Source organism: Chanodichthys erythropterus, chromosome 12 (assembly GCF_024489055.1).
Source record: "Chanodichthys erythropterus isolate Z2021 chromosome 12, ASM2448905v1, whole genome shotgun sequence".
In the NCBI taxonomy this organism is placed as follows: Eukaryota; Metazoa; Chordata; class Actinopteri; order Cypriniformes; family Xenocyprididae; genus Chanodichthys; species Chanodichthys erythropterus.
In genome coordinates this window covers 16,106,874-16,122,855 of record NC_090232.1, presented here as the reverse complement: position 1 = coordinate 16,122,855, position 15,982 = coordinate 16,106,874, and the positions used below count along the sequence as shown (strand labels likewise).

Genomic DNA, 15,982 nt, shown 5'->3' with positions numbered 1-15,982 from the left:
ACTGCATCTGCATCTCTTAATCTCTCTTCATCTCAAGCATGCTCTCACTGACACTGCTTGGGACTTTTGATTCAACTTTATTAGTGACAAAAATTGTTCAGTTTGCTGGAAATAAAATAACTGATAGAAATCAAATTTTATTGAAAGTCTGAGTTTGGCACGATGTTAAGACACAATCTATAGGTTACATAAAAGTAATTTTAAAAGTAGCAAAAATAAATGTCATGGTAAAACCTTTACAAAACTGTTTTAAATATGACATTTAAACATAGAAAAATTGTTTTAATGAAGAAAAAAATTGGAACATTGAAGTTGCTTATAATTGTTATTTTGTCAGATAGATAGGTTAGTCCATCCATGTTACAATTTACATTTAAATGTTCCGATCGTCGTCAATAATATTACCCTTATATAGTTATCAATGACGCGGTTAATATGTTATCGTAGCTCACGAGGCGACTTGTTGTAGAGACGTGAACAGCACGAGACGCACGAGACAAGCATCGCCTTGGTTACCAGAAACATTCATCAAACTTGTAACGTTAGCTACTGTAAATGTGAGTCGAAGCAAGGAGAAGTACCTTCGCGGTATGTAGACTAGTTTTTCAAATACAAACAGACTTAGGCCTAGAGAATGTCCTAAAATGGTAATTGTTGGCTATAATGTATGCTAAATGATAGGCTACAAAATACGGCATGTTATAAATAAATAAATATCTTGCTCTGTTAATTTTAAAGTAAATTCAAAATGATATTAGGATATTAAAATATAATATGCCTATTATAATTAAAATATATTACATTTGAACTCACATTTGAATTTTAATGTAGCTAAAAAGAACCATATTTGCTTCTTTTGAAATTAGCAAGAAAGTGTATTTACTGTGTATTTGTGGAGTGCCATTCTTTAGAGTTCAACAGCTTTGTTGTGTTGTGTTGATGCCACTAAAGTAGGTTGGTTCTATAAATAGCCTTCATTTGAGATAATTATCCTTTTCAGGAAATCACACAAAAGAAAAGAAGTCGCTTAGTGTTGCATAAGTGACATCAACAGGTTGAAGGAGAAAGTGAAAAGCTTTACGTAGACCAGATAAAGGAGACACAGCAGAACTCTTAGTGTGACGGACATCATGGAGAAGTGCAAATTTTCAGATGGTAGTTTACCGTGTGGGTTCAATTCTGACCCTATCATGCAAGCAAGTGAAGGTGGAGGAAGAGACCATTCCAGTGTTATGGACAGCAAGTCTAAAGCAACCACTGATCTTAAAGACACTCTGCAGAAACTGAGAAATACAATGGCGCCTGTTGAGGAGGACAAATTAATACTGAATAAGAAAGAAAATAAAGCCAGGAAACACGAAGCAAGCTGCCATGACAACAGTCTTGCAGCTAAGCCAACTCGTCAATGTCCATTTGAGATTTATTTACAAAAGTGCACGCAATTAGAGAAGGAAAACCTAGAGGTTAAGAAGAAGCTTAAAAAGACAGAGAAGTATTCCAAGGAATGCACAACAGAGCTGCAGAGATTTGTGAAGAGGTTTAAAGAGTTTAAAAACATAAACAAAGACCTGGACTCGAAGAACAAACACCTTCTCATTAAAAACCAGCAAATGAGGCAAAGAATTACAGAGGTCTTAAAGCAGAGCAGACCTCAGTCCACAGATCTGAAAGTCCCCAAATGCTGTGAACACCACTGTCAGGAGAAGCAGCAACTAAGAGAAACAGTTGTTGTACTCAAAGAGGGGCTAGAGAACTTAAAAGAACCAGTCGAATCTCAAAGATTGAAAGAGGATTCAGAAAGTATCGAAGAGAGGAAGATTGTAACTCGGCTACAACAGGAAAACCAAAATCTAAGAGAGAGACTGGACCACAACTGTCAGGTCATAAAAGATGCTGAAAGTAGAGCCGAGAGAGTTCAGCAGGAGCTGGATGAGCTCGAGTGTTGTCTGCTCACTGTACAGACGGAGAGAAATCTGCTGCGACAGGAAGTAAAGAGGCTCCATAAGGAATATATCAGTCTTACTAACAGCATCTCACTGCAGCTGAAAGGAAACAACAAAGCTGCTGGTCTCACAGGGTTTTCAGGGAAACCCCATGAGAGCAATGCTTTACAGTCCACCATGGCAAAGTTTACCATAGGATCCTGTAAGTAAGACTAGTTAAAACAAGACAATAAAAATTGTAACATAATTTACATTTTGATGATGATCATTATTTACAAGTTAAGTTTTTTTTTTTTTTTTTTTTTACTGTTTTCTTACTGATAGGAGGAGACACAACATGACAGATAAAGGTGCATTTTGAAGACAGAACCAAGGAGAATGAGGGAATACAAGTGTTTATAGTTATATTTCCATACTTTTTATTATTATTATTATTCATTCTAAAATGAATCTCCACTGGTAAAAAGTTAATTAACAATATTCTGTCAATATGCTGTTTGTTTATTGTTATTTTTTGCTCTCTCCCTCACAAATTCTGTCTGTCTTTACTGTTACTGTTACATTCTAAAAATAAAAAAATTAAAATCTCAAGCAATATTACTTGTTCTGAAAGTCTAGAAAGAACACATCTTTACTTGCTATTCACAATTACAAGCACTTCTAAAACGGCAAAGTAATATTGTTTACACATTGAGTAGTCAGTTTCGTGTCAGCAGGGGGCAGTAAGAGACTTTTTTCCCTGTGATACGACATCAAGTATACGAGGAAGATGTGGACATGTTATGATACGTCATCAAACATGTCAACCTCCTGGTGACAGCAGCTGAATTTGATGCTTGATCGAGGGAATTAAAATGGTAATAAGCTTCTTTTTTTAAAAAACAAAAAACAAACAAACTGTAGTTGAAATCAAACCGCATGTATTCCGTGAAACGTTGTTTGCACACTATGTTAATGTAATATGAACTAGCCTTTTGTCAACATATGCTTCTCAGAGAAGTGCATACTGTAATGAACAGCAATACCTATGAACTCAGTTATTTCTATATTTAGTAGTTAATGGTGTGTATTTTGATTTCCTCAGGTTTATTCAGAGGAGTGCGCCATTATTTTTCGAGTGAAGGGAATCTTGGAGTTTTCATGCCAGCTTGACAATCCAAATGGTAAGTCTCAAATTATAAAAGAATGAACTGGATTTGTATTGGATAAAACTTTTAATTTTAGATGTCTTCATGAATTACATCTAAAAAAATATGCTGGATATGAAAAAAAGTGTCTATGTTTTTCAGGTTCACAAAGTCAAAGCATCATATCAAAAAGTTTTCAGGGTCTTCGATCCAAGGTTTCATCCAAAAGTATTGTTTTCACTGTCTGTAACAGTCCAATATTAATATGGCCCAACACTGGTTTCCGGTCAAGCATGGAAAGCTTGACAGAAGCATCATCATGTGGAGACATACTCCAGTATATAGAGTAAGTGATCTATATTGATAACTGCACACACTTACTTGTTTTTCTCATTATAAGATACTTTCTTGTTGCTTTTCACAGATCAGATGATGGTGGGAGCAAGAAGAGCATAAAAAAGAAAGATAAGAAAAGATCTGGACCTGTAAGAGAATTTCTCTAGATCAGGGGTTTTCAAACTTTTTGATGCCATGGATCCCTAAATTTGATGTTCCCTTTACGAGGAACCCATTTCTTATATATATAATTAAACCCATAATTATACCCATCTGGGGGTTTGAAAACCCCTGCACTATTTGAAGGGTGGTGACTGTTAACAGTCCTTCTAACAGAAATTCTGTTTTTCTAGACTGTAGTGAATATGAAGCTGTTGTTTGAGGTCACAGATCCTGCTGGGAATGAAGCTCCGAGTCTTATCCAAATGAGCACACAACAGCACTTTGTGAAGATGCCATTGCATTTAGACTGTGTTTTGTCTGTGACCACCGATGAGAGCCTGACATTGTGAGTGCTTTTTTGTTTTTTTTGTAAGGAAGTGGTGTGTTAATTACAATGATTTTAATGCTAATATCTGGATGTGAAATGCAGCAGAACGATTGTTTGTGTGTGCAATTGTTCAGTGTGTGTACAGAGCTGGTGGAGACATTAAGGAAGCAGTTAGCAGACATGGAAGAGGTGGTGCTGCGGTACAGGAAGGGCTCCTCTTTTCTTGTGCCACAGCCATTTCACTTTCGACTGCCTGAACCAGCTGGACTCACCACTGTGATCTACCCAGCAGGAGTGCCAGACAGCCAGTTACAGGCTATCAGAGAGGCAAGACATGCACAGATTCACTACCATTCAAAACTTTTTGGAAGGAAATTAATACATTATTCAGCAAGGATGCATTAAAGGATTAGTCAATTTTTAAATAAAATATTCCTGATAATTTACTCACCCCCATGTCATCCAAGATGTTCATGTCTTTCTTTCGTCAGTCGAAAAGAAATTAAGGTTTTTGATGAAAATATTCCAGGATTTTTCTCCATATAGTGGACTTCAATGGCCTCCAGACGGATGAAGGTCAAGTTTCACTGCAGCTTCAAAGGGCTTTAAATGATACCAGACGAGGAATAAGGGTCTTATCTAGTGAAATGATCGGTCATTTTCTACAAAAATACAACTGTATATGCTTTATAAACATAAAATATCGCCTTTCCGCATTCTTCAAAAAGCTACACTGTATGTCCTATGCCTTCCCTATTCTACTTACAGACAAAATCGAAACTGGCGCCACGTTCGTTCTGTAAGTTGAATAGGGAAGGCGTAGGACATACAGCGTAAGCGTTTTGAAGAATGCAGAAAGCGGAAGTACAATATTTTGTGTTTATAAAGCACATACAGTTGTATTTTTGTAGAAAAATTCCAGATCGTTTCGCTAGATAAGTCCCTTATTCCTCATCTGGTATCGTTTAAAGCCCTTTGAAGCTGCAATGAAACTTGACCTTCATCCGTCTGGAGGCCATTGAAGTCCACTATAAGGAGAATAATCCTGGAATGTTTTCATCAAAAACCTTAATTTCTTTTCGACTGACGAAAGAAAGACATGAACCTGAATCTTGGATGACATGGGGGTGAGTAAATTATCAGGAAATTTTTGTTTAAAAGTGGACTAATCCTTTAAATTGATCAAAATAGATGACAATAAAGACTTTTATATTGTTACAAAAGATTTCTGTTGCAGATAAATTGTTCTTTTGAACTTTCTATTCAGCAAAAAATCCTGTAAAACTTGTATCACAGTTTCCACACAAAAATAAAAAAAGCTACACAACTGTTTTCATCATTGATGATCATAAAAAAAATTTCTTGAGCACCAAATCAAAATATTAGAATGATTTCTGAAGTATCATGTGACACTGAAGACTGAATGTCTATGTCAGTCCTAAGCATTACTATTTATTAGTGATGCACATGGGTATTTTCTAAATCATGTCAGTTTCCTTTGTATGTAGGATCTGCATAGGAAGTTTGAGTTGCCAAGTGACAGGCCATACCTGAGACGCGCCAATGCCTTTCATTTCCCCGATGCAGCCTATAAAGACGGTTACCTCCGCAATCCCCACGTACATCTGAACCCACCAAACATTGAGGATGCTAAGGTGAGACTGTGCTTTAAAGGAATAGTTCACCCACTTAAATTGATTTTCTTACCTCATGTCATTCTGTTATCTATTTTTTTTTTTTTTGCTAAAAAAAGTATGTTCTATGTAGAATGAATGTGTAGTAGTATGAATGTACTCCGGATGTACTTTGCTCGCCATGTTGTCAGTCACTTGACCTACCAGTATCAGTTGTGTTACTTCACTGACATTCACAAATCCTCTCCCATGGCCTCAGGGGAAGTGTATGCACACTTCAAAATCTTGCCAGAATTAGTAGGTCTTCCGGGTACTTTTTGCCTAGTCTTTCATGGGTACTTTGAATTTGGACATACTACTCTTGTAAGTGAGTAGTGACTTGGGGGTGAGTAAATAATCGGAGTATTTTAATTTGTGGGTGAATTACCCCAATAACCCCATTAAAGGCGGATGAATGCAGTGGCATGAAAAAGTATGTGAACCCCTTGCAGAATCTGTGAAAATGAGAATTACTTTAATAAAATAAGAGGGGTAATAAAAAATGTTTAGTACTGTCCTGAGTAAGATATTGTACATAAAAGATGTTTGCATTTAGTTCACAAGACAAAACAATAGCTGAATTTATTAAAATAACCCCATTCATAAGTATGTGAACCATTGATTCTCAATACTGTGTGTGGTTCCCTGATGATTCATGACTGTTTTTATTTTTTGTGATGGTTGTTCATGAGTCTCTTGTTTGTCCTGAGCAGTTAAACTGAGCTCTGTTCTTCATACAAATCATCCAGGTCCTGCAGATTCATCAGTTTTCAAGCATTTTTGCATATTTGAACCCTTTCCAGCAGTGGCTGTATGATTTTGAGATTCATCTTTTCACACTGAGGACAATTGAGGGACTCAAACACAACTATTAAAAAAGGTTCAAACATTCACTGATGCTCCAGAAGGAAACACAATGCATTAAGAGTTGGGGGGGGGGTGAAAACTTTTGAACAGGATGAAGATGTCACAATTTTTCTTATTTTGTTTAAATATCATTGTTTTTCATTTAGTATTGCCCTTCGGAACCAACAGAAGATACTTGCATGTTTCCCGGCAGAAAAATAAAGTACAATTTACCTTGATATTTGAATTCAAAGGTTTTTACCCCTCGGGTGTAAATGTTCATGAGCACATTTTAAAGTGCCAAATCTCTTGATACCAATAGTAGTACGTTTATCCATTAACTTTCTCTTGTCTCTCTCTCTAGCTGTATCTGGTGCAGGGTGTGTACAGTTATCATCACTACATGCAGGATCGTGTGGATGATGATGGCTGGGGATGTGCATATCGTTCTCTTCAGACTATCTGCTCCTGGTTCCAGCAGCAAGGATATGTGGAGACAGCTGTTCCCACACACATGCAGATCCAGCAGGTAAACACAACTGTCACTGTATGGCAGGGGTTCTCATCTCTGGCCCTCAAGATCAAAATTTCCTGCAGTTTAGCTCTAATCTCGATTAAAAAAAAACCTCACATGCCTATAACTTTCTAGTAATCCTGAAGACCTTTATTAGCTTATTCAGGTGTGTTTGATTTGGGTTGGAGCAAAACTGTAGGAAAAGGAACATCAAGGGCCAGTGTTGAGAACCCTTGCTGTATGGGATGGAGTTAAAGTTATGCTGTCTTGTTATATGGATTTAAGAGGTACAGCCCTTCTTATAATCTATACATTTGTTGGTTTGTCAGGCTCTTGTGGATGTTGGGGATAAAGAGCCACGTTTTGTTGGATCACGTCAGTGGATCGGCTCCATTGAAGTTCAGGCTGTCCTTAACCAGCTGCTGGGGGTCACCTCAAAGATCTTGTTTGTCAGGTAGACTGAGGTTTTGTATGTTTATTATTTAGGGTGATTATGCTTTTTCTTTTTTCTTTTTAATGGCCAGACTCTGAAAAACTTACATGTTTCTCCTGTATACCACCTCACACAATTGAGCTATGCATTTTGGTTAAAAGCTGGAATACTTTACACAACTTTTAAAATCTGATCAAATTTTAAAACACTAGATAAATATATTTGCCGACTTAGAAAATGGTTATAGACAAAAACTGGGTATCATAAACTGAACTACTGAGGATCACATGCTACAAGACACAACAAACTCGCAGAAACATGTTAGGAGATGCATGAAAAATACAACAATGTGAGTTCTAAAATCAGTTAAATATTAAACACATTTGATATCCTCCAACTGGATGGAATCATAGTATGATGTTAAAAAATTGGAGTTGGTGACCATTGTATACTATGCGATTTTCTGTGAAAACCCTGACTCCGACTGGCCAAAGTCTGGCTCTGATGTCTGATAACTAGCGTCAACTTCTCTAGACTGTAAATCAGGGCAAATATCTAGGCAAAAGTTTTGTGGTGTATTCCAGCCTTAAACGTAACTAAAGCAGATGCTAGATTATGCTGAAATAGATTGACAATAAAAGTTTCTGAATGGATTGAATTGTAAAAATGTTTGCCTTTCTGTTGAAGTCAGGGATCTGAGCTGGCAACCAAGGGCAGAGAGCTGGCCAACCACTTCCAGACTGAAGGAACTCCTATCATGATTGGTACGTTAACATTATCTTTAGCGCCTTCCTTCAACTTGGGATTGAATGGGAGCATTCATTATCATTGATTATGATAATATATAATGTATATAATAATAACAATATATCATAATCAACTTCTGATATAGCATGTGTTGTCATCATTGATAATAATCAGAACTCTTTCTTGAGAGTTTTCAACTGTATAAACAATAATACTGTTTTTACTGTATTTTTAAGATGTCTTGACATTATGTAATTTGTTGTTTTGCTATTTTTAGATGTAAAAGCTTGGTAATTCTTTCTCACCAGGTGGGGGGGTACTTGCACACACTATTCTAGGTGTAGCGTGGAGCGAGAACACTGGACAAATACGCTTTCTTATCCTGGACCCTCACTATACTGGTGGAGAGGACCTGCAGACCATCACTGACAAGGTACATTTGACACCATCACTACTCAAGAGTTTTTATTTTAATAATACAAAGTTAAACTTTATATTCTGTCCTAATGAAACAAACTTCTGCAAAAACAATAATAATAATCACCTTTTATGAGTCGTTCCTCCATTATACCCAGACACGCATGGGATTTAAAATGTAACATGGTGTAAAACATCACTTACTTGTTCAGGTATTAGCAACTGTTAAAATGTTGTCTGAAAGTCAAGTAATGTATATCAAATATGAACTGACAGATTTTGCTGCACCTAGAGCTTCCCTAATATCCTATTTATATTAGTTAGTGTATTATGAGTTATCATTTGTGAATCGATAGCTCAGTGTTGTTGTTTTTTAAGTAGGTCATTTGTTAATGTGTGTGTTTTCTTCAGGGCTGGTGTGGATGGAAGGGACCAGAGTTCTGGGATCAAAATGCATATTACAACCTCTGCCTTCCCCAGAGACCTAAGACCATCTGAGTCACATGCAAGACACTTATTCACTCGTACTACTCCTGCAAGTCCATGAAACCACAGGAAGTCTCATTGTTTAACTTTTTAATGAGTACAAAACTATATTCCACAGTAAAAAAAAAAAAAAGAAGTGATTTATCATTTATTACCCATTGTCCTCCTTACAATGTTTTAAACATGCGTTTTCAGTCACGCTAAAGGTTACAATGATTTCAGCAATGTCTTGGATTTTCAGTCAAGCTGTATTATTATAATATATTACAGTTTTTTTATTTATTTATATTTATTTTTTTTAAAACCACTAGGTTACATTTCTCAGTACTTACAGTAGGTCTCTTTTTCAAAACTCTTAACACAGTTCTCTTAACCAACTTCCAGTTTGGCACAGCAGTTAATTTCAAATAAAAAAATGCACAAAAACTACCAAAACACTTCATAAATGTCTCAAATAAGCAATAGCACAGGTTGTCACCCAACAAACACACTTTGTCACTCATAAAACATTATGGTTTAAAAGTACAGTATATATAGCATTATGGTTTTCTTTTATAGCATTTCTTTACAGAACAAGAATTGCATCTCTAGATTTTCAGCTTCATCTAATTGTTTTCTAATGTGTCTCTTTTTTTGCACTATATTTCAATATTTTTGCATATATTTCAATATGGTATTACTGTAGAAAAACGTAGCAAATTGATGTTTTATACAGTTTAGCATTATGTTTTGATTATAAGTTCTGAAAAAAGTATTTAAACGTGCAAATTGTCCTGTAGGTACAGAGGGTTTTTTTGTGCCGAAGTAATAGAAAATGATCCAGTTTAGCCCACATAGACTGCTGTTGTGCTTACTGTGTGGAGAGTTGAGAAATGTCCTAGCGACTGTTAAAAAAAAAAAAAAAAAAAAAAAATGTAATGACATAATATCCTTGAGACTACCCAAGTTTACGAGTTCATCATACATCAAATTCACAAGATATCTTTGAACCATCTTCACAAGACAAGGCTTCCTGCAATTCAATAAAAGGAACAGCAGCTAAAATCTCTTTCTTTAAGATCATTTCTAAAACAGCTAAAAAAAAAAAAAAAAACATCGTCAAAACGTCACATACTGTATTCTCTTAATATTTGCCACAGCATTTAAGTCATGTTTTACCTTAGTTTATATATACCAAAAATGACTAATCTAGCCTCATAAAGAATGTCTTGATTAGCCAAGCTTGGCAGCAAGTCAGCTGTCTTCTGTTTTGCTCATTTATATCCACTCATTTCCACGGTCCCCAACTGACTGTCATAAAGTCCTGAGAGCATTAATTGATTCATAAGGCATATGTGATCGAAGTTAAATGTTGCACGTTTTCCAGTGAGAAACCCAGAAGTTGCGATCTCCACCAGGAAATTCTCTGCTTTTGCCTTGATTGCCGTCTGCTCTGTGTTGGCAGGTATATGTGTGTGAAGCTCACTCCACTCTGAGCAGATTTACAGTGTCAGTGATTCCACTTGAACTCAAGACCCCAAATCACTGATCCCAGAACAGGGTCAATTTCTCTTCACTGTTGAGGCTACAGTAGGCTCAATACCAAATGTCCACAGGTAATTCAGATTCTGAGAGCATACTGAAGCATTATCTGTTTACCATTCACTTCAGTGGTTAAACAGCCTATATGTTACTTGAAATTCTCTCTCTTTATGAGAGCATTGATCACCAGTCCCTTGCTTTCTTCCCGTCTTGAGCGCTGGAGACTGTGCGGCCTCTCTTCTGTCCTGCGAGAGTGCTGCTCAGCACATGCCGCTCAGCGAGAGGGGATGATGATGCGTTCTTTAAGTCCCGTGTTCTCCGATGCATGTTTAAAAACCTTCCACATTCCTCAAACCCACAAGACCATGCAATATCTTCAGCTGTCTGTCCAGCATTGTTGCAAATGCTGAGCGGAAGGGAAAAAATAATTGAAGGCTTATTAATATTCATAATTACAGGTAAATAATGCTTGAGCTCTTTTGAAATTTTTATATGATGCACCAGACTTTCAGATATGCACTGGGACAATCTTAAGCACATAAACTCTGTTAAAGGGATAGTTCACTCAGAAATGAAAATTCTGTCATTTATTCACCCTTATGTTGTTCCAAACATGTATGAGTTTCTTTCTTTTGCTGAACACAAAAGAAGATATATTGAAGAATGTTGATAACCACACAGTTGACTGTATCAAGTGACTTCCGTAGTACTTTTTTTTCCTTTTAAGGAAGTCAATGGCTACCATCAACTGTCTGGTTACCAACATTCTTCAAAAGAAATCTTTTTAGTTCTACAGAAGAAAGAAACTTGTACAGGTTTGGAACAACATGAGGGTGAGTAAATGATGACAATTTTAATTTTTGGGTCAACTATCCCTTTAACTGGGCATGTGGCTTGATTTTTTTAAAACAATGGTAACAAGAAGAAACAAAAAAAAGTTAGTCAATTTTCAGTGAGGGATTGAGAGTTAGCTTATAAGTCTACAATATTTATTTATTTTTAAAAAAAAGAAATTTGAATTTTTATTCAGCAAGGATGCATTGGATTCATCAAAAGTTACAGTAAAGACTTTTACACTATTTAAAAAAATCTATTTCAAATGCTGTTGTTTTGAACTTTCTATTCATCAAAGAATCTGAAAATGTCTAAATGTTTCCACAAAAACTGTTTTCAACACTGATAGACTCCTAGAGTAGCTAATTCAGCTTTGCCATCACAGACATTTTAAAATATATTAACATAAAACTTTTAAATTGTAATATTTCACAATATTAAGATTTTTTTAAATAAAATTTGGTAAGATTAAAAGACTTTCAAAATCATTAAAAAAAAAAAAATCTCAAGGACCCAAACTTAAGAATGGTATTGCAGTCTATATGAAAGAAATATTTTCTAAATAGGCCACAACATCAATGTCTTTTTATTGCAATGTTTTTGTAAATTTGGATGTATTTTACAATTTTAAAATGTCCTTTTCTAAATTTTTAAGTTCTGTCATTTTATCTAATATTTAATCTATTTAAAAGTAAGACAAACCATAAAACGTCACAGAATTATCTCTCTCTCTCTCTCAAAAAAAAAAAAAAACAAAAAACAAAAGATTAAATTATTTGAAGTTCATATAGCCAATGCTAATTATGATATTGTGATTTCCAACCAACATAGGGACATTATTGTACCGCATAACCGCACTATAATATTAATTTGTAAATATGCAAATAATGTGGATATACAAGTTTCTCTCTGTCAAACAAACACAGAAAGGAGGAAATATTCAACCTCCCATGCACACACTTACTCGAAATGTGCATAACTTGCCATCAGCACACTGATGCACTCCAAACTGCCCGCTCTGGCTGCTTTATGAATAGGCGTCTCTCCACTTGCGTCCTTAAAAAACACAGACAATGGCATTATTTACAACAGAAACCCAAGCAACACCCGCTAGGTTATTAATTTATTTATTTTTTTTGTTGAAGTTTTAGAGACAGCGTAGCCTACCTGCTGGTTTGCATCAGCACCTGTTTGCAGCAGCCAAAGCAAGCAGAAAGCCTGACCTCCGCATGCCGCAAGATGCGCAGGAGACTGTCCGTGTCCGGGACCACTCAACTCTCCATTCACAGCATATCCACTTTCAAAAAGATTACTCGTGCAGTCCAGCTGAATGGATATTCAATGAAACCACATTTGAACCAATTGGACTATTATTTTCAAGGAGTCTAAAGCGCGTTATTTAATGTCTTTTGACATACAGAACAACTTTCGTTATGATCTCTTACATCTCTAAAACAGCAGTTTTTAGTGACTTGGTTAAACATAGCGCTTTCTTTTTATACTCATAATAGCATTTTAATTAAATTGACTTACCGACTCTGTCTCAAGCAAAAACATAGCTGATGTCCGGATAATTCAACAAAGAATAATGCCGTCTAAAAGTTTCTCTGGGCGTGACACAGCTATTCCGCTGCTGGTTATCAGTGTTCCGCAATCAAACAAGCACACATGCATATACAATAAAAAGCAGAAGTATAAACGCTATTTAGACCACATGGTTCTTTGATACTGACCAATCAGAATCAAGAATGGGTAGTCAGTGGCACGTGACTATGCATCAATCCGCCTACAGCTCGCGAACAAGCTGTGTGCAGTTCCACACGTAGGCACTTTGTTCATCAGCTCACACATACTCGGAGACACTCTGCTTTAACAAGTAGATTTAATAATGCCTCTGTTTACATTATGTTGTTCTGGAAATGTATTTGTCTTATTTAAGAAAATAAATAAATAAATAAAACTAAGTTGAAGTGAGATTTGGTCAAGAGACAAAATTACACCAATGATTTTGTTGGGATGTTCTTAGAAATTATGTTTTTTCTTCTTGTTCATGCTTTCGAGTTCATTGTTATTTGGCATCTACTGCTTTCACAATTTATATAAACTTTTCTTTGCTGCAGAAACACAATACAGGCCTACATCACAAGTGAGGTTGAACAAAACTGAACATGTAAACCCTTACAGCCTGTAAACTGCTGCTGCGATGTGGCACTGTTCGGCATTGTCCTTCACTTGGTCATGTACACGTGTATTTCACAACATTTATTGTAATGGCAAAGGGTGGTATCTGGATAGGGACTGTGGACTTGCAGTCTGGCCTTGCATAGTGTGAGGATGATGGATCATCTGTCATGCCTCTTGTGCCAAGCAAACATGAAAGGGGCTTTGAGGCAATGTTATGTGCTACACGCCCACAATTTAGCAGAATGCCCTACTTTAAGACTGTGCTGGCAACAGCATCATTAAACATGCACAGTGGTCACGTACTATAATATCAGAGACAAAGGCAATGCTTGTTTAACAGCTTAATTAATATTATGAAACAGATAATGCAGCTTTGGTGGTTAATGTGGTTGATTTGTCACTGACCTCACCAATTGAATGAATGCATGCAGATTTAGGATTTAGACCAAAACAATATTTAGCTAGTCCAAAACAATATTCGACAGTGAAAATGAGTTAATGACATTAATGAAAGTACATCATTTGACTTGCATTTAATTGTTGCCCTTAATTTTCTTTTCTGTTTTTAATTTTTTGATATCAATTTAATAATGTTGTTCATTCATTCATTCATTCATTCATTATTGTTCAGGAGCAGGGTTTTCAAACTGGGGGGCCAGGGGGCCACAAGGGAGTGCTAAAGTGTCTTTGGAAAAATTTAGAGAAAAAACAGTGATGAATTAAAAAAAAAAAAAAAAAAAAGTTTTAAAGGTGCCCTTTTTTAAAAGATGTAATATAAGTCTAAGGTGTCCCCTGAATGTGTCTGTGAAGTTTCAGCTCAAAATACCCCATAGATTTTTTTTAATTCATTTTTTTAACTGCCTATTTTGGGGCATAGTTAGGAATGAGCCGATTCAGGGTGTGTGGCCCTTTAATTCTCTTGCTCCACGCCCCAAGAGCTTGCGCTTGCCTTAAACAACATAAAAAAAGTTCAAACAGCTAATATAACCCTCAAAATGGATCTTTACAAAGTGTTCGTCATGCAGCATGTCTAATCGCGTAAGTACAGTGTTTATTTTGATGTTTACATTGATTCTGAATGAGTTTGAGGCTATGCTCCGTGGCTAACGGCTAATGCTACACTGTTGGAGAGATTTATAAAGAATGAAGATGTGTTTATGCATTATACAGACTGCAAGTGTTTAAAAATAAAAATAGCGACAGCTCTTGTCTCCGTGAATACAGTAAGAAACGATGGTAACTTTAACCACATTTAACAGTACATTAGCAACATGCTAACGAAACATTTAGAAAGACAATTTACAAATATCAATACAAATATTATGTTATCATGTCAGTTATTATTGCTCCATCTGCCATTTTTTGCTATTGTCCTTGCTTGCTTACCTAGTTTGTTGATTCAGCTGTGCACATCCAGTGTTACGTAACAGTCGGTGTTATGTTGAGATTCGCCTGTTCTTCGGAGGTCTTTTAAACAAATTAGATTTATATAAGAAGGAGGAAACAATGGAGTTTGAGACTCACTGTATGTCATTTCCATGTACTGAACTCTTGTTATTTAACTATGCCGAGGTAAATTCAATTTTTGAATCTAGGGCACCTTTAAATAAATAAATTTTAATTAATAAATAGATTTAATAAATAGACTATAGCAAAACAAAGCTATGAGTGGAAAAAAAAAAATTATTAATTTATTATAATATTTAAAATATTATTTTTCACATAAAAACTGGGTCTTTAAAAAAAAACTATGTGGCATATGAAAGATTAAAAACGCATCACTCATGGCAACTGAGCCATATATTTGTACAGTATCACAGTTTAAGGGGCCGTTCACATATCGCTTCTAAAAACTTTCTCCTTCTTTCCAAAGTGCTTGCGCTCCTGTGCCGTCTGTCATTGCAACAATGAACTGTGCTCTCCAAGAGGACGAGTAAGTTTCAGCAAAGGATTAATTGATTTCTAGCATCAGCTTTACTACTAGATATATTTATGGAGATGAGCTGATCGGTTGGTTCTTTTCACATGACCTGCGGTGTGCTTGCGGCATTCTGAAAAGTTGAGAATTTTTCATCTCGATGCGCCTGGAAAACGCACCGCATGCGCGTTGTAACCATGTTGCTTCCATTATTAGCACGGCTACATTTGAAATAACAAATTTGAGCGCAAAATAGACGCAATATGTGAACGGCCCCTAAAGCTGCAGTCCATAACTTTTTTGGTTAAAAATGATCCAAAATCAATTTTTGAGTTAGTACATATACAGTGTTCAAAACTCTCTCCTTACCTTAGCCCGATTCACAACGGTAAGCTTGTAATTTTTTTTGTTCATTTGTTAATGCTAATTCGTGGTACTGGTAGGTTTCTGTGGGAAATTGAGCATGCTGCCGTTCATCTTTGCGTCATTACGTCACGTCTGTTTACATAAAGA

General features: G+C 36.0%; 3 protein-coding genes across 3 annotated transcripts; 2 read left to right on the top strand and 1 right to left on the bottom strand.

Moving 5' to 3' along the window:
• Positions 1-1,130: 1,130 nt before the first annotated feature.
• On the top strand, positions 1,131-2,153 carry si:dkey-256e7.8 (coiled-coil domain-containing protein 110). The gene has a single exon (XM_067404067.1). It carries the CDS (start codon positions 1,131-1,133, stop codon positions 2,151-2,153), a length of 1,023 nt encoding a protein of 340 aa, XP_067260168.1.
• Positions 2,154-2,673: 520 nt separating this feature from the next.
• ufsp2 (ufm1-specific peptidase 2) lies at positions 2,674-9,930 on the top strand. The gene is made up of 12 exons (XM_067403079.1): positions 2,674-2,800; positions 3,028-3,106; positions 3,233-3,416; positions 3,495-3,555; positions 3,760-3,914; positions 4,031-4,223; positions 5,405-5,551; positions 6,780-6,944; positions 7,259-7,383; positions 8,050-8,126; positions 8,418-8,542; positions 8,938-9,930. The coding sequence occupies exons 1-12, from the start codon at positions 2,798-2,800 to the stop codon at positions 9,022-9,024; spliced, it is 1,401 nt and encodes a 466-aa protein (XP_067259180.1). The 5' UTR covers positions 2,674-2,797; the 3' UTR covers positions 9,025-9,930.
• ankrd37 (ankyrin repeat domain 37) lies at positions 9,882-13,220 on the bottom strand. The gene is made up of 4 exons (XM_067403080.1): positions 12,901-13,220; positions 12,535-12,693; positions 12,332-12,423; positions 9,882-10,939 (listed from the first exon to the last, which is right to left on the bottom strand). The coding sequence occupies exons 1-4, from the start codon at positions 12,922-12,924 to the stop codon at positions 10,717-10,719; spliced, it is 498 nt and encodes a 165-aa protein (XP_067259181.1). The 5' UTR covers positions 12,925-13,220; the 3' UTR covers positions 9,882-10,716.
• Between the last annotated feature and the right edge of the window lie 2,762 nt (positions 13,221-15,982).